The 23,167-nt window shown below is 38.4% G+C and overlaps 1 protein-coding gene across 1 annotated transcript in view; it reads left to right on the forward strand.

Annotated features, from left to right (window-relative positions):
• CCDC87 (coiled-coil domain containing 87) overlaps positions 1–23,167 on the forward strand; it is a 179,720-nt gene that overhangs the window by 8,377 nt on the left and 148,176 nt on the right. Inside the window, exon 2 of the mRNA XM_053719255.1 lies at positions 19,523–19,665. Coding sequence (XP_053575230.1) covers positions 19,523–19,665 — 143 coding nt within the window. The remainder of the gene's footprint in view (positions 1–19,522; positions 19,666–23,167) is intronic.

Genomic DNA, 23,167 nt, shown 5'->3' on the forward strand with positions numbered 1-23,167 from the left:
TGTTCTACCTACTTCTAGCACATCAATTTCACTTGTTGTAACTTCTGAAAGGTTAGCGTTTTACCACTTATTGTGGGAACAAACTCTGTCAAATCCATTTCTGTGCATTATAGTTTACTCTGTTCTACCTTGCTTCTTCAGTGCTGATGTTGAGCAGCATATGAACCTGTAAGGTCTCAAAAGGGTTGCTTGTTATTTTTAAACCATATAAAACACCCATACTACAGTAATTTGCTGGCGAAAAGTAGTCGCACACTTAACTTATTAAAGTAATGGTAAATCCTAGCGTTTGTGAAACGCTAGGATTTAACATTGGAACAAATAAAGGGGACTTTAATTCATGAAGTATAACATACTTCATGCTGTAAGCTCCGTTATTTGTTCCAAGCAATCGCTGCATTGAGCTGCTAAGGCAGCCCACCTGCAGAACGATATTTTAGCTATTTTGCTGAGAGGTGACGTTAGTCGTTCGGGAAACCAGCATTGCGCCGCTCAGTGCGGCGATCGCTTGGAACAAATAAAGGAGCTTTCAGCATGAAGTATTTTATACTTCATGAATGAAAGTCCCCTTTATTTGTTCCAATGGTAAATCCTAGCGTTTCACAAACACTAGGATTTACCATCACTTTAAACATGTGTAATTGTACAACATTTTGTAAATTTGAGTACTATATGCAGTAAAAGAAAATTCATTTAATCTTAACTATTTTCATATGAAACTTTTAAATTTAAAACATATTTATTAATAAAAAAATATTTTGAGGTGTAGTCTTTAGCATCAGTGTTTGTGTGTGTATTTTATAACTTATGGGTTATCACAGAATTTTAGTGTTCACACAAAGCTGAACTTGATTTAAAATAAAGGCATTTTTTAGATACCAAATATAATCATGCTGCTTGCAACTTGTTTGTGAAGAGACTAACATGTGTTACAGTTACAGGGCTATAGATTATGTGTACATACACTTGTACCCCACAGGGCTGTAGGTTATGTGTACATACACCTGTATCGCACAGGGCTGTAGGTTATGTGTACATACACCTGTATCACACAGGGCTGTAGGTTATGTGTACATACACCTGTATCACACAGGGCTGTAGGTTATGTGTACATAAACCTGTATCACACAGGGCTGTATGTTATGTGTACATACACCTGTATCACACAGGGCTGTAGGTTATGTGTAAATACACCTGTATCACACAGGGCTGTAGGTTATGTGTACATACACCTGTATCACACAGGGCTGTAGGTTATGTGTACATATACTTGTATCGCACAGGGCTGTAGGTTATGTGTACATACACTTGTATCACACAGGGCTGTATGTTATGTGTGCATAAACCTGTATCACACAGGGCTGTAGGTTATGTGTACATACACCTGTATCTCACAGGGCTGTAGGTTATGTGTACATACACTTGTATCGCACAAGGCTGTAGGTTATGTGTACATACACTTGTATCACACAGGGCTGTAGGTTATGTGTACATACACTTGTTTTACACAGGGCTGTAGCTTATGTGTACATACATCTGTATCACACAGGGCTCTAGGTTATGTGTACATACACCTGTATTTCACAGGGCTGCAGGATATGTGTACATACATCTGTATCACACAGGGCTCTAGGTTATGTGTGCATACACTTGTATCCCACAGGGGTGTAGGTTATGTGTACATACACTTGTATCGCACAGGGGTGTAGATTATGTGTACATACATTTTTATCGCACAGGGGTGTAGGTTATGTGTACATACACTTGTATCGCACAGGGGTGTAGGTTATGTGTACATACACCTGTATCACACAGCGCTGTAGGTTATTTGTACATACACCTGTATCACACAGGGCTGTAGGTTATGTGTACATACAATTGTATCACACAGGGCTGTAGGTTATGTGTACATACACTTGTATCACACAGGGCTGTAGGTTATGTGTACATAAACCTGTATCGCACAGGGCTGTAGGTTATGTGTACATACACCTGTATCACACAGGGCTGTAGGTTATGTGTTCATACACTTGTATCCCACAGGGCTGTAGGTTATGAGTACATACATCTGTATCACACAGGGCTGTAGGTTATGTGTACATACACTTGTATCGCACAGGGCTTTAGTTTATTTGTACATACACCTGTATTACATAGGGCTGTAGGTTATGTGTACATACACCTGTATCGCACAGGACTGTAGGTTATGTGTACATACACTTGTATCACACAGCGCTGTATGTTATGTGTACATACACCTGTATCGCACAGGACTGTAGGTTATTTGTACATACACCTGTATCACACAGGGCTGTAGGTTATGTGTACATACTACTGTATCGCACAGGGCTGTAGGTTATGTGTACATACACCTATATCTCACAGGGCTGTAGGTTATGTGTACATACACTTGTATCACAGAGGGCTGTAAGTTATGTGTGTTAAGATTACTGCAGCTTTTACTGTATCTTTGCACTAACCTTGTCTCATCATTATATGTTCGAAGTGCTGCAGCTTTAAGCTCAGCTCACCACACCCTCTGGGTGTGTCTGGGTCTCTGTGACATCATCAGAAGCCATGTTAGTTTTACTGATTAACCTGTTAGTGAATAAGCCATGTGGTTGTAGCTGAATAAAGGCTGTGACACACTGCAAGCGGAGCGGCGCGCAGCATTTACATGCAGCTGTGTGCGCTCAGTGTGTCCTGCCTTTTCATCTCTGAGCACTCTGCTGCGTCAGGTCGCATAGCTAAGCGCTCAGAGATGAAATATTTGAACTTCAGAAGCGATGCGAAAATAAAAAAAAACTAAATTACAAATTAAAAAAATCCTAACACTACGAAAAGAAATAAAAAAATTACATTACAAAAATAAAAACTCTAAAATTACAAAAAATAAAAAACTCTAAAATTACAAAATAATAAACGAAATTATCAAAAATAATAACAATTAAACCTAGTCTAATACCCTTATGAAAACAAGAAAACACCCCCTAACCTAACAATAAATTACCAATAGCCCTTAAAATGGCCTTTTGTAGGGCATGGCCCTGAAGCAATCAGCTCTTCTACCTTAAAAAAATTACAAAGTCCCACCTAAAAGTAAACCTCCCCCCCCCACCCAACCAACCCCCCAAAATAAAAAAAACCTAAGTCTGAAAAAAACCTAAGCTACCCATTGCCCCTTAAGGGGCATTTGTATGGGCATTGTGCCCAAAGCCCTAATCTAAAAAAAACCCACCCAAACCCCCCCCCAAAAAAAACCTACCACTAACCCCAGGAAATCTACTCACAGTTCCTGAAGTCTGGACATCCATCTTCATCCAGGCGGCGAGAAGTCTTCATCCAGGCGGCGACATCTTCATCCATCACGGAGGCATCTTCTATCTTTATCCCGGTGGCACGGAGCTGTGGAGGCACGGAGTTGTGGAGGTGTGGAGCATCGCCGGCGACGCGGACATCCAACGTGGAGGATCCTCTTCATACGATCACCGCCGTACACCGAAGCTTGAATGCAAGGTACCCGTTTAAAAATGGGGTACTTTGCATCCCTATTGGCTGACATTTTTAAATCAGCCAATAAGATGAGCAGGGCCGCCACTAGAAAGTTTGGGGCCCCTTACTTAACCATTGATCAGGCCCCCCCCCCTTTGACATTTTTAATTTTTGACCTAGTGACTAAAACGTATATGCACTTTATTCTTAAGTGTAGTCAAACTTGGAAATGTTGTAAAGGTAGTAACAGACAAACACAGAAACACACAGACACACATAAGGATTCACATACAGGGAGTGCAGAATTATTAGGCAAATGAGTATTTTGACCACATCATCCTCTTTATGCATGTTGTCTTACTCCAAGCTGTATAGGCTCGAAAGCCTACTACCAATTAAGCATATTAGGTGATGTGCATCTCTGTAATGAGAAGGGGTGTGGTCTAATGACATCAACCCCCTATATCAGGTGTGCATAATTATTAGGCAACTTCCTTTCCTTTGGCAAAATGGGTCAAAAGAAGGACTTGACAGGCTCAGAAAATTCAAAAATAGTGAGATATCTTGCAGAGGCATGCAGCACTCTTAAAATTGCAAAGCTTCTGATCATCGAACAATCAAGCGTTTCATTCAAAATAGTCAACAGGGTCGCAAGAAGCGTGTGGAAAAACCATGGCGCAAAATAACTGCCCATGAACTGAGAAAAGTCAAGCGTGCAGCTGCCAAGATGCCACTTGCCACCAGTTTGGCCATATTTCAGAGCTGCAACATCACTGGAGTGCCCAAAAGCACAAGGTGTGCAATACTCAGAGACATGGCCAAGGTAAGAAAGGCTGAAAGACGACCACCACTGAACAAGACACACAAGCTGAAACGTCAAGACTGGGCCAAGAAATATCTCAAGACTGATTTTTCTAAGGTTTTATGGACTGATGAAATGAGAGTGAGTCTTGATGGGCCAGATGGATGGGCCCGTGGCTGGATTGGTAAAGGGCAGAGAGCTCCAGTCCGACTCAGACGCCAGCAAGGTGGAGGTGGAGTACTGGTTTGGGCTGGTATCATCAAAGATGAGCTTGTGGGGCCTTTTCGGGTTGAGGATGGAGTCAAGCTCAACTCCCAGTCCTACTGCCAGTTTCTGGAAGACACCTTCTTCAAGCAGTGGTACAGGAAGAAGTCTGCATCCTTCAAGAAAAACATGATTTTCATGCAGGGCAATGCTCCATCACACGCGTCCAAGTACTCCACAGCGTGGCTGGCAAGAAAGGGTATAAAAGAAGAAAATCTAATGACATGGCCTCCTTGTTCACCTGATCTGAACCCCATTGAGAACCTGTGGTCCATCATCAAATGTGAGATTTACAAGGAGGGAAAACAGTACACCTCTCTGAACAGTGTCTGGGAGGCTGTGGTTGCTGCTGCACGCAATGTTGATGGTGAACAGATCAAAACACTGACAGAATCCATGGATGGCAGGCTTTTGAGTGTCCTTGCAAAGAAAGGTGGCTATATTGGTCACTGATTTGTGTTTGTTTTGTTTTTGAATGTCAGAAATGTATATTTGTGAATGTTGAGATGTTATATTGGTTTCACTGGTAAAAATAAATAATTGAAATGGGTATATATTTGTTTTTTGTTAAGTTGCCTAATAATTATGCACAGTAATAGTCACCTGAACACACAGATATCCCCCTAAAATAGCTAAAACTAAAAACAAACTAAAAACTACTTCCAAAAATATTCAGCTTTGATATTAATGAGTTTTTTGGGTTCATTGAGAACATGGTTGTTGTTCAATAATAAAATTAATCCTCAAAAATACAACTTGCCTAATAATTCTGCACTCCCTGTATAGACGCTCTAGCAGACACGTAAAGAAACACACAAACAATCTCAGACACAGAAACTCACACAGACACACAGACACTCAGCACTTGTTAAGATTGACCTAACAAGTAATGAGGTAGACTACAGTTTTGTCAAAAAGGAGATTTATAAGACAAAATATGGAGTTCTGATTATCTTTTTGTCAAGAAAGATGCCAACTATATGATGACAACAGCATGCAGTGGCTGAAAGGAAGAACCCTGAACTGCCTAAATAATAATTTAAAGGTTAAGTGGTGGATTGGTGACTTCCAGATAGGTCTCATTAGTCTCAAAGTCTGTAGAAAGATGTGAATAATTAGTAGTAAGGTCAAAATGTCCTAAAAAGGAACAGACAATGGACACACACACACAAACTCAAACACAAACTTGCACATACCCAAGGAAACACCCACAGAGAGAGCCTCAGAAAACACACAAAGACATACACACTCACAGACACCCACATAAAACACACAAAGACATACACACACATACAGAGACACCCACAGAAAACACACAAAGATATACATACACACACACACCCTCACAGAGACATCTACAGAAAATGCACAAAGACAGACACACAAACCCTCAGAGAGAGATCCACAGAAAAAAATACATACACACTCATAGAGACACCAAAAAAAGCTCAAAGACATAAACACGGACACCCACAGAAACACTCACAGGAGGTGACATGCATGATAAAAAAAATTAAGAGATCACTTTTTAAAGAATCATATCTGTAAATGTGCAAACAAAAATACGTCTGTGAATTCAAAATTGTACATTACTGATTTGTCAGAATGAGTAGATGAAGAAAAATACTTTTGAAAGGTTGACATGTTTGGGTTTCCCTCCCACCTCTATTTTCCCCAACCAAAAGCACCACTTCAAATCTGGTGTACACATGTTCCCATCTGTCAGCTGTACTTATGGATTTTAAAAATACTGTACTATATGTGGTCTTGGTGGAACCATAAGCTGTGGCACCAGGTCTCATACCATTAAATCTGGTTAAATGCAGGATTTAGGCTTGTTTGTATGTATTTCAAAATTAAGTCAACTGTAGTGTAAACTGAACAGTGTTAAGTTAACCTGTCTCATTTTAAACACTGAGCAATCTTAGCCTGAGAGTATAACATTTTATGCAGATGTGAAAATCTTAGATAAAATGCCTCCTGGCATCTGGAAAGTCCTTGCATAAAGGGGTAGTAAACTGGAATGTTATATATATATATATATATATATATATATATATATATATATATATATATATATATATATATATATATATATATATATATATATATATATACAGTATATAAATCATATTTGCCAAAAGGGCACCTACCATTTATGTATTGAGGAGGAAACATTTCTGCATGATTTTAAATATAGAATTTCTACAGCATTGTCAAATAATCATAAATACACAACTGCATATTGCTAAAAAAAATGTGTTTTTATGGACCACTGGCACTGTACAAACTTAAGTTCCAAGTCTGTCTCACACTGTTCATAGTGGCTTAGTGCACACTCAGAAATCCTTTTCAAATGCTAATGCTTTACTCCTTGTAATGACATTTCCCACATTTAAAAGCACTCTGCTGTAGCGCCCTCTGGTGGCTGCCAAAATGTAAAAAACAAATATATATATATTTTTTTTAAATAATAGTTGTGCTTGCCCACTGGGCCCCTGACAGGAGTCACCCTATTCACCCCCTAATGGGGGCCCTGAAGATGAGAGCTACTGAAATCCTATTGGCTGTTCAAATCAGCCAATAGGATTTCAGTAGCTCTCATCCTATTGGCTGATTTGAAAATTTCAGCCAATAGGAATGCAGGGTACCTCATTTTTAAACAGATACCTTGCATTCAAGCTTCAGTGTGCGGCGGTGATCGTATGAAGAGGATCCTCCATGCTGGATGTCTGCACCGCCAGCGATGATGCTCTGCGCCTCCACAGCTCCGTGCCCCCATAGCACCGCGCCACTGGGATGAAGATAGAAGATGCCCCCTGCGATGGATGAAGACTTCTCGACACCTGGATAAAGATGGATGTCCGGACTTCAGGAACTATGAGTAGATTTCCTGGGGTTAGTGTTAGTTGTTTTTATGGGTGGTTTTTATTTTTAGATTAGGGCTTTGGGCACAAAAGAGCTGAATGCCCATTGCCAGGGCTTTAGGGACAATGTGTAGCTTAGGGTTCTTTTAGACTTAGGTTTTTATTTTGGGGGGGTTGAGTGGGTGGGGGGTTTTACTTTTAGGGGGGACTTTGTAAATATTTAAGGTAAAAGAGCTGTTTGCTTCAGGGCAATGCCCTACAAAAGGCCCTTTTAAGGGCTATTGGTAGTTTGTTAGGCTAGGGGGTGTTTTTATTTTGGGGGGACTTTTTTGTTTTTATAGGGGTATTAGATTAGGTTTAATTGTTATTATTTTGGATAATTTCGGTTATTATTTTTTGTAATCTTAGTTTTTTTTATTTTTCATTAATTTTATTGTTTTAAAATAGTAATGTTAGGTTACTTTATAGTTTAATTTTAGTTTTTTTTATTTCACAGGTAAGTTTTTATTTATTTAAAGATAGTTATATTGTAAATTTAATTTAAAATTAGGGGGGGTGTTAGGATTAGGGGTTAATAGTTTAATTTAGTGTGTTGCGATGTGACGGGCTGGCGGTTTAGGGGTTAATAGGTTTATTTAGTGTCGGGGGCGGCGGATTAGGGGTTAATCATTTTATTTAGTATCGGGGAGCGGCGGATTAGGGGTTAATCATTTCAGACTAGTATTTAGACTAGGGGTTTATGTTAGAGTGTTTGGTTTTAACATAACGTTCTTTTCCCTATAGACATCAATGGGGTTGCATTACGGCCATCACCATTCCGCGATCGCAGGTGTTAGTTTTTTTTCTGACACTTCCTCCCCATTGATGTCTATGGGGGAAAAGCGTGCACGAGCACGTCAACTCAGACCTTTGGTTTTGTGTGGTATGGAGCTTATCGCACCATACCGCACAACAAGATAAGTTTTTTTCAGTAACTTGTAATGGCAGTGCTATGAAAAGTGTGATACCACTAAGTTTTTGCCGTTATTTACACACTCGTTATAGCGCAAAACTTGTAATCTTGGTGAATATGTGCACAATCCTGAGCTCATTTGAGACTACATACTCTTTTAACAAAGGATATCAAGAGAATAAAGTACATTTTGATAAAAGAAGTAAATTAAAAACCTTTTATATGGCCTTGTTTATAGCGCAGATCGTCGGTCATTAAGGGATTACAATTGCATGCTCTAGTAAATCTTCATACTTCTATTAAAATTGCATGGTCTAGAAAATCTTCAAACTCCAGATAAATTGCATGCTTTATTTAAACCATTGCGTTTTAAATTTACTGTCCCTTTAAAGGCCTGACTGAATACATAAAACATAAATAAATATGGCACTTTTTTATCCATATTTCAAAATGCATTTCAAAATCTTATAGCAGAAACACTATATATAACTTTAGAAAAGATTGCTAAGTTGAGATCATTTTTATTTTTATTCTAGATTCAACCCAAAAAAGAAATTTAGCAACATCAGAAACAAGTAACTTAAAGGAAGAAATTAGTGAAAGCGTATGTGAAGGTAAATATGATTTATTTCCTTTTATTTGTCCACACCTCTCTACAGGACTAGAACATTTTGTCTCCAAGTATTCTCTAGAAATGAAGCCTTTCAGAATGGTGCAATATACTTCATTGAATATTTGCTAACAATTGCATTTCGGGGCAGACTGAGCAGTTTGGCAAATAGGGCTTAGGGACTGGAATGTACGGGGCCCAGGAGTGGTGTAGCAAATGCTATTGTGTGCAGCCTATACTCACAGTCACAGCCGGTTAAGGGCTATATTACAAGTGGTGTGCTAACTGTAGCGCACAAGCAATAAGAGGTATTTCTCTTTTTTGCGCATGACAGAAATAGTGCACGTATTACGAGGTGAAAGTAAACGAGTTCGCTGGAGCACAATAAAATTTACTGTGCGGCAGGTTAGTGCGACTTCAGAGCTCTGGTTAACTGTTATGCGAGAAAGAAAAGTTGCACAAAAAAACACTGTCTGATAAAAAATATTTTAAAAAAGTTATAAGGGCTCAAAGATTAAAGGTCAGGTGTTAGAAAAAGAAAGGCATACAAAGGGCTTTAGCATAGAGATACATACATACACGTCTGTACATACACATGTATTTATATGTGTATTTATGTATTTAAAGACATACAGTATATACACATATAAATACATAAATACATATGTATACACACACACACACACATATATATATATATATGTGTGTGTGTGTGTGTGTGTGCGCATTGGATCCCTTTGCATTCAAGTAGCTGAAAACATGAAAAATCATATTTATGCAATATTCATTGATAAAGTGTAATTGTGTATTTACTGTAAATATTTCACTTTCCAATGTTCTTCACATAGGGGAATATGTTCTACGTATTTTAAATAGATTTGATATATTTGTATATATCTATAGCTATATATAATTAATTGCACCAAATGCAACCAACTCTCCCATTTTCCTTTTAAATATTTCTGTGTGCTTGCTAGTGAGTGCCAGGTTTTCTGTGTGTTGTGTTAATAATTTTTGTAAGTTTCCCTTTGGGCCTGTCACCCAGCCTGCTCAGGTGTTTAACTACCTGGGTTGCTGGGAACTGTGCAGCTGTCTGTAAGTCTTCCGGGCTGTGGGGTTTACAGTGACTTGTGATGTGTACCTTGTCTACTCTGAGAGTGCGTTCAGTTACTGTGTTTTGTATATATAGTTCTAGATTATATTTTGTCAAAAAATCATATATATATATATATAAAAATATTTATTTACGAATAAATAGAACATATTCTTCTATGTGAAGAACATCGGAATATAAAATATTCATAATTCATGTTGCGTTTAGCGCACTTGAATAAACACAATCAGATTACTCGCGAGTATGGGTCTTGTTTTTTTCCCAGTTTGCACGCTCCAATGAAGTCTATGGGAGAATAAGTTAAAGTGTCTGGGATATTCGAAGTTCCACTTTTTTTAAGCGTAGGGTTTTCACTGGCGCTATAACTTTTTACTTTCAACTCATAATACAAGCAGAACCCGACACATGCAAAAAGCCTCTGTCTAGCAAAGTTAAAGCACGAACGTGAGCGCTAAATATAGCTCCAATCGTAATCTAGCTATAAATGAGCTACCACTAGACATGTGCAATGCTAAAAAATTTGTTTAGCTTTTTAATTAGTTAAATAAATCATTTTGTTTCGGCAAATTAGTTTAGTTAAGTTTAAAAAAAAAAAAATTGTTTCTGCAAATTAGTTATGTTAAGTTAAATAATTTTTTCGGATCCATTCTTTATTCATATGCATTATTCTATTCTGAAGTTTAGAATAGAATAATGCATATGAATAAAGAATGGATCCAGAAAAAAAAAAGGATCCAAAAAAAGATTTAACTAAACATAACTAATATGGCGATGATTGGCGAAACAAAATTATCTAAAACCGCCGCCACCGCCACCCACATCGCCGACACTAAATAAAGCTATTAACCCCTAAACCGCTGCCCAACCACATAGTCGACACTACCTAAACCTATTAACCCCTAAACCACAGTTCCCCGACATAGCAGACACTAACTTAACCTATTAACCCCTAAACTGCTGTTCCCAAAGATCGCCAACACTAACTAAACCTATTAACCCCTTAACCCCAGTTTCCCGATATCGCCGACACTAAACCTATTAACCCCTAAACCGCAGTTCTCAGACACTAACTTATCCTATTAACCCCTAAACCTCCGTTCCCAAACGTCACCAACACTAGCTAAACCTATTAACCCATAAACCCCAGTTCCCCGACATTGCCGACATTAACTAAACCTATTAACCCATAAACCGCTGTACACCCACATCGCCAACACTAACTAAACCTATTAACCCTTAAACTGCCATACACCCACAAGCCCAACACTAACTAAACCTATTAACCCCTAAACCGCCGGCCCCCACATCACAAAAAAACTAAATTAAACTATATTAAGCCCTAAATCTAACACCCCCTAACTTTAACATAATTAAAATAGACCTAAATTAAAGTTACAATTATTAACTAACTACCTATTTAAAAATAAATACAAACTTACCTGTGAAATAAAAATAAAACCTATGCTAGCTACAATATAACTATTTACTAACTATCTAGTTAAAATAAAACCTAAGCTTACACTAACGCAGATCATAAACTCCTTATACTTAATTGTATAATCCTGTACAATTACTTTGTTAGTTGTTACTAATAAAACCTAACATTACTAAAAATAAACAAAAAAACTAACATTACTAAAAATAAAAAAAAAACTAACATTACTAAAAATAAAAAAAAATTCCAACACAGGAACAGGTACAATCACTCCCATAGATTCTAGATCCAAAAGTGACTGAAAATCCATTCATAAGCTTTCACATGATTTCTTGAAACATTGGACAGAATAAAACCTTCCCCTGGGAGAGCCTTATTCTAAATAACCCTGGGAAACAACATTTAGCACCCAGGGATCCTGAATAGACTGAAACAATACCTCCTGAAAAAGGTGTAATCTGCTCCCAACCAGAGCCTCTGGAACACCTTCACGCAGACTTGGATGAGGGATTAGATTTCTTGGACTGCTTAGACTTGTTCCAATTAGAATGAATATTCTCATTTTTAAATGAGTAAGAGATATTTCTGATTTATAATCAGAGGATACCCCCTGTTCTAAAAAATTGACGAAACAACAGGAGGAGGCAAAGGACAAGTCCCTGCAACATCCGTGGAAAGCCTTGTGACTAAATACCTATAGGGGAAATATATGCCTCCATCTATACTCCAACAATCACTGTACTCTGAGGGAAATGGGCCTCGGACTTGGTCTGATAGCCTCTCTCACATCGTTATTCCTCAACCTCTCCAGTTGGAGGCAAAGACAAGACAGACTGAGGTACCTGTGAGGGGTGAGGCTTTTTATAGAGCTCTTGGGGTTTGGGGATCTTTGCCCTCCTCCTAGTGGTAGGGAAGAGTGATTTCCAAGAGTAATGGACTCTCACCACCTGTATGAAAGAAATATTGTTCCAATCACAGTTTTAAACCTATGAAACTTGTACTTGAAATATCATTAAGAATGTTAATTTATGATCACAGTGAAGTGGTTCAACATTTAAACATAATAATTATAAAGTTACTTAAAAATTATATTAAATAATTCATTGCACACATGTTATGCATTTATATTAATGATTAAAAGGAAAAAGAACGTGCATTCAGATTCAATAGGCAGTCATTAGAAAAAATTAACATATTTTGCTGCCGATGTTTTAATTTCATTTTTGGCTTGCCTATCTTTTGGACTATGGCCTAGATTTAGAGTTGGGCGGTAGCCGTCAAAACCAGCGTTAGAGGCTCCTAACGCTGGTTTTTACCGCCCTCTGGTATTTGGAGTCAGTCATTAAAGGGTCTAACGCTCACTTTCCAGCCGCGACTTTTCCATACCGCAGATCTCCTTACGTCAATTGCGTATCCTATCTTTTCAATGGGATCTTTCTAACGCCGGTATTTAGAGTCGTGTCTGGAGTGAGCGTTAGAAATCTAACGACAAAACTCCAGCCGCAGAAAAAAGTCAGTAGTTAAGAGCTTTCTGGGCTAACGCCGGTTTATAAAGCTCTTAACTACTGTGCTCTAAAGTACACTAACACCCATAAACGTCCTATGTACCCCTAAACCGAGGTCCCCCCACATCGCCGCCACTCTATTAAAAATTTTTAACCCCTAATCTGGCGACCGCCACCTACGTTATCCTTATGTACGCCTAATCTGCTGCCCCTAACACCGCCGACCCCTATATTATATTTATTAACCCCTAATCTGCCGCCCCCGCTATCGCTGACCCCTGCATATTATTATTAACCCCTAATCTGCCGCTCCATACAACGCCGCTACTTACATTATCCCTATGTACCCCTAATCTGCTGCCCCTAACATCGCCGACCCCTATATTATATTTATTAACCCCTAATCTGCCCCCCACAACGTCGCCTCCACCTGCCTACACTTATTAACCCCTAATCTGCCGAGCGGACCGCACCGCTACTATAATAAAGTTATTAACCCCTAATCCGCCTCACTCCCGCCTCAATAACCCTATAATAAATAGTATTAACCCCTAATCTGCCCTCCCTAACTTCGCCGACACCTAACTTCAAACATTAACCCCTAATCTGCCGACCGGAGCTCACCGCTATTCTAATAAAAATTTTAACCACTAAAGCTAAGTCTAACCCTAACTCTAACACCCCCCTAAATTAAATATAATTTAAATCTAACGAAATAAATTAACTCTTATTATATAAATTATTCCTATTTAAAGCTAAATACTTACCTGTAAAATAAACCCTAATATAGCTACAATATAAATAATAATTATATTGTAGCTATTTTAGGATTAATATTTATTTTACAGGTAACTTTGTATTTATTTTAACCACGTACAATAGCTATTAAATAGTTAAGAACTATTTAATAGCTAAAATAGTTAAAATAATTACAAAATCACCTGTAAAATAAATCCTAACCTAAGTTACAATTAAACCTAACACTACACTATCAATAAATTAATTAAATACAATTCCTACAAATAAATACAATTAAATAAACTAACTAAAGTACAAAAAATAAAAAGAACTAAGTTACAAAAAATAAAAAAATATTTACAAACATTAGAAAAAAATTACAACAATTTTAAACTAATTACACCTACTCTAAGCCCCCTAATAAAATAACAAAGCCCCCCAAAATAAAAAAATGCCCTACCCTATTCTAAATTACAAAAGTTCAGAGCTCTTTTACCTTACCAGCCCTGAACAGGGCCCTTTGCGGGGCATGCCCCAAAGAATTCAGCTCTTTTGCCTTTAAAAAAAAAACATACAATACCCCCCCCCAACATTACAACCCACCACCCACATACCTCTAATCTAACCCAAACCCCCCTTAAATAAACCTAACACTAAGCCCCTGAAGATCTTCCTACCTTGTCTTCACCATGCCAGGTTCACCGATCGGTCCAGAGTCTTGATCCAAGTCCAAGCGGGGGGCTGAAGTCTGGATCCAAGCGGCGGCTGAAGAAATCCATCATCGGGATGAAGTCTTCTATCAAGCCGCATCTTCAATCTTCTTTCTTCTGGAGCGGAGCGGAGCCATCTTCTTTCCAACCGACGCGGATCCAACCTCTTCAACCGACGCCTACTCGCCGAATGAAGGTTCCTTTAAGGGACGTCATCCAAGATGGCGTCCCTCGAATTCCGATTGGCTGATAGGATTCTATCAGCCAATCGGAATTAAGGTAGGAAAATTCTGATTGGCTGATGGAATCAGCCAATCAGCATCAAGTTCAATCTGATTGGCTGATCCGATCAGCCAATCAGATTGAGCTCGCATTCTATTGGCTGATCGGAACAGCCAATAGAATGCGAGCTCAATTCCGATTGGCTGATAGAATCCTATCAGCCAATCGGAATTCGAGGGACGCCATCTTGGATGACGTCCCTTAAAGGAACCTTCATTCGGCGAGTAGGCGTCGGTTGAAGAGGTTGGATCCGCGTTGGTTGGAAAGAAGATGGCTCCGCTCCAGAAGAAAGAAGATTGAAGATGCGGCTTGATAGAAGACTTCATCCCGATGATGGACTTCCGACTTCAGCCCGATGATGGATTTCTTCAGCCGCCGCTTGGATCCAGACTTCAGCCCGAGGATGGACGTCACTCTTCAGCCCCCCGCTTGGGCTTGGATCAAGACTCTGGACCAATCGGTGAACCTGGCATGGTGAAGACAAGGTAGGAAGATCTTCAAGGGCTTAGTGTTAGGTTTATTTAAGGGGGGTTTGGGTTAGATTAGGGGTATGTGGGTGGTGGGTTGTAATGTTGGGGGGGTATTGTATGGTTTTTTTTACAGGGAAGAGAGCTGAATTCTTTGGGGCATGCCCCGCAAAGGGCCCTGTTCAGGGCTGGTAAGGTAAAAGAGCTTTGAACTTTTGTAATTTAGAATAGGGTAGGGCATTTTTTTTATTTTGGGGGGCTTTGTTATTTTATTAGAGGGCTTAGAGTAGGTGTAATTAGTTTAAAATTGTTGTAATTTTTTTCTAATGTTTGTAAATATTTTTTTATTTTTTGTAACTTAGTTCTTTTTTATTTTTTGTACTTTAGTTAGTTTATTTCATTGTATTTATTTGTAGATATTGTATTGAATTAATTTATTGATAGTGTAGTGTTAGGTTTAATTGTAGATAATTGTAGGTATTGTATTTAATTAATTTATTGATAGTGTAGTATTAGGTTTAATTGTAACTTAGGTTAGGATTTATTTTACAGGTGATTTTGTAATTATTTTAACTATTTTAGCTATTAAATAGTTATTAACTATTTAATAGCTATTGTACCTGGTTAAAATAATTACAAAGTTGCCTGTAAAATAAATATTAATCCTAAAATAGCTACAATGTAATTATAATTTATATTGTAGCTATATTAGGGTTTATTTTACAGGTAAGTATTTAGCTTTAAATAGGAATAAGTTATTTAATAAGAGTTAATTTATTTTGTTAGAATAAAATTATATTTAATTTAGGGGGGTGTTAGGGTTAGGGTTAGAATTAGCTTTAGGGGTTAAAATTTTTATTAGAGTAGCAATGAGCTCCGATCGGCAGATTAGGGGTTAATAATTTAAATTAGGTTTCGGTGATGTTAGGGAGGGCAGATTAGGGGTTAATACTATTTCTTATAGGGTTATTGAGGCGGGAGTGAGGCGGATTAGGGGTTAATACATTTATTATAGTAGCGCTCAGGTCCGGTCGGCAGATTAGGGGTTAATAAGTGTAGTTAGGTGGAGGCGACGTTGGGGGCGGCAGATTAGGGGTTAATAAATATAATATAGGGGTCGGCGGTGTTAGGGGCAGCAGATTAGGGGTACATAGGGATAATGTAAGTAGCGGCGGTTTACGGAGCGGCAGATTAGGGGTTAAAAAAATATGCAGGTGTCAGCGATAGCGGGGGCGGCAGAATAGGGGTTAATAAGTGTAAGGTTAGGGGTGTTTAGACTCGGGTTTCATGTTAGGGTGTTAGGTGCAGACGTAGGAAGTGTTTCCCCATAGGAAACAATGGGGCTGCGTTAGGAGCTGAACGCGGCTTTTTTGCAGGTGTTAGGTTTTTTTTCAGCTCAAACAGCCCCATTGTTTCCTATGGGGGAATCGTGCACGTGAGCTCGCAGATTAGGGTTAATAAAGTGTAGGCAGGTGAGCGACGTAGATGGGGCGATTAGGGGTCTTAATAAATATATATAAAGGGGTCGCGGTGTTAGGGCACAAGATTAGGGGTACTTAGCTATATCAATATATGAGCGGCAGATTAAGGGATAATAATAATATGTCATGGGTCACGATAGTGGGGGCGGCAGATTAGGGTTAAGATAAGTGTAAGTGTTAGGGAGTGTTTAGACTCAGGGTCATTTTAGTGGTGGGTTAGGTGCAGACTTAGGAAGTGTTTCCGCATAACAAACAATGGGCTGCGATAGGAGCTGAACGCTGCTTTTTGACAGTGTGTAAGTTGTTTTCAGCTCAAACAGCCACTATTGTTTCCTATGGGGGAATCGTGCACGAGCACGTTTTTGAAGCTCGCCGCGTCCGTAAGCAACCGCAGGTATCGAGAGTTGCAGTGGCGTAAATTATGCTCACGCTCCTTTTTTGAGCCTAACGCAGCCATTCTTGAACTCTAAATACCAGCGGTATTTAAAAGGTGCGGGGGGAAAAAAAAACACGCGTAGCTAACGCACCCTTTTGGCCGCAGAACCTAAATCTAGGCGATAGATTGCAACATTATATATAAAATATATAGTCAAGATAGAAAAAATACCAGGGTATATGAGGATTACCCTAGAACAGCAAGGGAATAAAAGGCACACATAAAAGACTTTCAAAAATTTATTAATAATAAGTTCCCAAAAACACATTTAAGTATATAGCGATATCTTATCTGTCAATTTCAGTCACCACTACAGACAGCAAAATCTAAAACATTTAAAGTGCATAAGACCTATGTCTTTTCCCTATACTATAGATCACAAAAAGACATCATAAACAGTAAGGGGTTAACCAAGAAACTTATGTTATAAGCGAATTGTACAAAAAATCTAATGTTTATAGGGACATTTATGATAAGTAGGCAAAATACATTTGATACATATGGCTGCAATCCAAACAGAGGTGAACTATATTTTGTATCAAAAAGCGCTTTTTTTACTCTTTGTATGTACCAGGAATCTCCTCTTAAGGCAAATAAATGTGCCGCAATTAGTATTGCTGGATAAAGAGTCTCTTAGCAAGTGTAGCAATTCAGTTGAAAAACACAGCATATACGGCATATACTTAGCTTAAGTCCTCCGGATTTTTGTTGTGTTCCACTGTCTTCAGCTTGCAAGCACCTGTGATGATTACTTGGCGTGTGACGTCAGCAATAGTGGGGAGTGGTATAGCGTCACCAGGGGGGGACTGTGTGTGCTGTAGACAGGAGGATCCAGTTGAATCGAATTTGCATCGTATATTCACCTATCGTATAGGCATAAACTTCCATTGCACTCAATAGCACACTCCCATACCAAACCCCTTACTCCACTGTCGGAGTCCACACCAGAAGAATTCGTAGCTCACTTGAAAATGTACAGCTGCATGTATCGAGCCAAAATGTCTCTGAAGAAACATGAGTATTCAGGGAAAAGGTCTAGACAGGTGCACTAGAAATCCTGGAATTTCTAGTGCACCTGTCTAGACCTTTTCCTGAATCTCATGTTTCTTCAGAGACATTTTGGCTCTATACATTGCAGCTGTACATTTTCAAGTGAGCTACGAATTCTCTGGGTGTGAATCCGACAGTGGAGTAAGTGGTTTGAGGAGTGTGCTATTGGAGTGCAATGGAAGTTATGCCTATACGAGTAGGTTGAATATACGATGCAAATTCGATTCAACTGGATCCTCCGTCTACAGCCACTCACAGTCCCTGGTGACGCTATACCACTCCCACTATTGCTGACGGTCACACGCCAAGTAATCAACACAGGTGCTTGCAAGCTGAAGACAAGTGGAAACAACAAAAACCGGGAGGACTTAAGCTAAGTATATGCCGTATATGCGATGTGTATTTCAACTGAATTGCTACACTTGCTAAGAGACTCTTTATCCAGCAATACTAATTGCGGCACATTTATTTGCCTTAAGAGGAGATTCCCTGGTACATACAAAGAGTAAAAAAAGGCGCTTTTTGATACAAAATATAGTTCACCTCTGTTTGGATTGCAGCCATATGTATCACATGTATTTTGCCTACTTATCATAATGTCCTATATAACATTAGATTTTTGTACAATTCGCTATAAAACATAAGTTTCTTGGTTAACCCTTACTGTTATGATGTCTTTATGTGATCTATAGTAGTAGGGAAAGAATTAGGTCTCAGTGCACTTTAATGTTTTAGATTTTGCTGTCTGTAGTGGTGACTGAAATTGACAGATAAGATATCGCTATATACTTAAATGTGTTTTTGGGAACTTATTATTAATAAATTTTTGAAAGTCTTTTATGTGTGCCTTTTATTCCCTTGCTGTTCTAGGGTAATCTCATATACCCTGGTATTTTTTTCTATCTTGACTATATATTTTATATTTACTATAAGGGTGGCACCATTCAAAAGCAAATTAGCAATATTACCTACTCTCTCACGCCCCCTAAATTTAGTCTGCAACATTATATAGTTTACTAGTTGAGTTAGTTCACTAATTCAAACTATGGCACTTGGAATGGATTGGAAACCTGATCCACCCCCATGGGTTGATGGATTAGAATACGGGCCCACAGAATGATGAATAATACAATGGTGTAGGTAATATAAAGCTGTCTACAATAATACAATTTAAATACTTGCAAACATTTTTACAACTCAACAACATTGATGCACAATTTCATTGTTTACATTTTTCATTTGTGGTAAAAGTGTTTTACAAAGGACAATAAAAGTCATGGAAACATAACAATAGTATTGTCTCTTCTCTTCTTTCAGATGACACTTACATATGTTTTTTAACCACTGATGATGTGCTTATGTCAAAAAATACCCCAGATGCTATGTGCGAATTAATCAGAAGAAGGCTGAGTAGAATATCAGCATTGAATACTGGTTCAATGGAAGTACAGAAAATATTTGTATGTGTCCATGTCAACTCATTAGTTTTAAATCCTTTTTTTTTTTTAAAGTTTATGCAACATAAGCAGTTGTGGTATGTATATATTTGTTATTAGTTAAAGGTAATGGCTGTAAGATTAGGGAAAATAGACACAAAATATATTTAACACGTTTAAATTTCCTTTTGTGATTCTCCAAGGATGCTAACCAATAGTCTGTTCTAATACTAAGGGCCAAATCGCATGTGGAGCGTTATTTAATGCTCCCGCTCAAGCATTAACTGCACTAGAAGTAAGCTATTTGCACACGTCATGGCGTCCGTATTACAAGTTAAAAGTAAACTGTTTTAACTTGCGCACTAAAGCCGAATTTAGAATACCGCGCGCAATAACGTATTCCTCCATAGACGTTAGTGGAGCAAAAAAATGGAAACAAAACCTAAGACCCTACTCGTGAGCAAACCAATTGCATATTCTCAAGTATGCTAACCCAACATGAAAATATGAATATTTCATAGAATATGTTCTGTTTATTCATAAATACATATTTCTCCTGTTAAGTGTAGTCAGTCCACGGGTCATCCATTACTTATGGGATATTAACTCCTCCCCAACAGGAAGTGCAAGAGGATCACCCAAGCAGAGCTGCTATATAGCTCCTCCCCTCTACGTCATACCCAGTCATTCTCTTACACCCAACTAATAGATAGGATGTGTGAGAGGACTGTGGTTGTTAAACTTAGTTTTTATTTCTTCAATCAAAAGTTTGTTATTTTAAACGGCACCGGAGTGTGTTGTTTTTTCTCAGGCAGCATTAGAAGAAGAATCTACCTGAGTTTGTGTATGATCTTAGCGGACGTAACTAAGATCCATTTGCTGTTTTCGGCCATTCTGAGGAGCGAGGTAACTTCAGAACAGGGGACAGCGGGCAGGTTCACCTGCAAAGAGGTATGTTGCAGTATATTATTTTCTAAGGAATGGAATTGACTGATAAAATACTGCTAATACCGATGTAATGTAAGTACAGCCTTAAATGCAGTAGTAGCAACTGGTATCAGGCTGATATGTATGTATGTTTACACTTAAGTATTTCTGGGGAATGGCACTTCACTGGGAAAATACTGTATACATATAACTTTTAGCCTAATCTGCAGTGTGAGCGACTAGCAGCAGGCTTTTTAATAACATTTCATAAATTATATTTTAAACGTTTGCTGGCATGTTAATCGTTTATTTATCTGAGGTACTTGGTGAAAAATTGTTTTGGGCATTATTTTCCACATGGCTGTCGTTTGTTTTAAATTAAAACAGTTTACTGAGCTTCCCTCACTGTTGTATTGTGAGTGGGAGGGGCCTATTTTGGCGCTTTTACTGCGCATTAGAAATTCAGTCACAGTCTGTCTTCTTCTCCCTGCATGATCCAGGACGTCTCTACAGAGCTCAGGGGTCTTCAAAACTAGTTTTGAGGGAGGTAATCACTCACAGCAGACCTGTGAGACTGTGCTTTGACTGTGATAAAAACGCTTATATTTTCAATAGTTTTTCTGATATTAAGGGGTTAATCATCCATTGCTAGTGAGTGCAATCCTTTGCTAACTTAATGCATTTACTGTGAAAAATATTTATATTGGTGCGAATCCAAGAGTTACTCATGGAGTAAGGTTAGGATTCCTAGGATATTGTCTTTTCTACAAGAGGGTTTAGAAAAGGGTTTATCTGCTAGTTCGTTAAAGGGACAGATTTCTGCTCTGTCTATTCTTCTACAAAAACGTCTGGCAGAAGTTCCAGATGTTCAGGCTTTTTGTCAGGCTTTGGCTAGGATTAAGCCTGTGTTTAAGACTGTTGCTCCGCCGTGGAGCTTAAACTTAGTTCTTAACGTTTTGCAAGGTGTTCCATTTGAACCCCTTCATTCCATTGATATCAAGCTGTTATCTTGGAAAGTTCTGTTTTTGATGGCTATTTCCTCGGCTCGAAGAGTCTCTGAGTTATCGGCCTTACATTGTGATTCTCCTTATCTAATTTTTCATTCAGACAAGGTAGTTCTGCGTACTAAACCTGGGTTCTTACCTAAGGTAGTTTCTAACAGGAATATCAATCAAGAGATTGTTGTTCCATCTTTGTGTCCTAACCCTTCTTCAAAGAAGGAACGACTTTTGCATAATCTGGACGTAGTCCGTGCCCTGAAGTTCTATTTGCAGGCAACTAAAGATTTTCGTCAAACTTCTTCTCTGTTTGTCGTTTACTCTGGACAGAGGAGAGGTCAAAAGGCTTCGGCTACCTCTCTCTCCTTTTGGCTTCGTAGCATAATACGTTTAGCCTATGAGACTGCTGGACAGCAGCCTCCTGAAAGAATTACAGCTCATTCCACTAGAGCTGTGGCTTCCACTTGGGCCTTTAAGAATGAGGCCTCTGTTGAACAGATTTGCAAGGCTGCAACTTGGTCTTCACTTCACACTTTTTTGAAATTTTACAAATTTGACACTTTTGCTTCTTCGGGGGCTATTTTTGGGAGAAAGGTTCTTCAGGCAGTGGTTCATTCCGTTTAAAGTTCCTGCCTTGTCCCTCCCATCATCCGTGTACTTTTGCTTTGGTATTGGTATCCCATAAGTAATGGATGACCCGTGGACTGACTACACTTAACAAGAGAAAACATAATTTATGCTTACCTGATAAATTTTTTTCTCTTGTAGTGTAGTCAGTGCACGGCCCGCCCTGTCTTTAAGGCAGATTTAAATTTTAATTAAACTCCAGTCACCACATGGTTTCTCCTTTCTCGTCTTATTTCGGTCGAATGACTGGATATGACATGTGAGGGGAGGAGCTATGTAGCAGCTCTGCTTGGGTGATCCTCTTGCAACTTCCTGTTGGGAAGGAGATATAATCCCATAAGTAATGGATGACCCGTGGACTGACTACACTACAAGAGAAATAAATTTATCAGGTAAGCATAAATTATGTTTTTACATGTTTTCATCTACTTAACTGCAAAGTGCTCTAATACACTTAAATATATGTCTATATCTGTGTACATATGTATTTATGTGTTTATATGTGTACAGTATATACATCTGTAAATAGTCAGATACACATATTAATACATAAATACATATGTACACACATATAAACATATATATCCATAGTTATACATTTGTATGTATGTATCTCAATGTTAAAGCCAAATGCCTGCCTTTTTTCACCTGAGACCTCATATCTTATAACTTTTTTTATGTGCAATATTTTTTTTAAATCATTTTGATTAGATGGTGTTATTATGAGTGTAACTGTACTTTGTAATGTATTTTTTATGTGTTTTGTGACACTCTTTTGTGTCTTGAATCAGTTAACCAGAGCCCTGAGGTCACGCTAACCCGATGTGCGTTAGCTTCAATTGCGCACAAACATTTGCATATACTTATATACTTTCAACTTTTTATACGAGCAAAAAAAACAGATAAACCTATTTTTGCTTGCGCGTAACTGTTAGCGTTCCACTCGTAACCTAGCCCTAAATACTTAAAATACT

This window comes from Bombina bombina, chromosome 6, assembly GCF_027579735.1.
Source record: "Bombina bombina isolate aBomBom1 chromosome 6, aBomBom1.pri, whole genome shotgun sequence".
Lineage (NCBI taxonomy): Eukaryota > Metazoa > Chordata > Amphibia > Anura > Bombinatoridae > Bombina > Bombina bombina.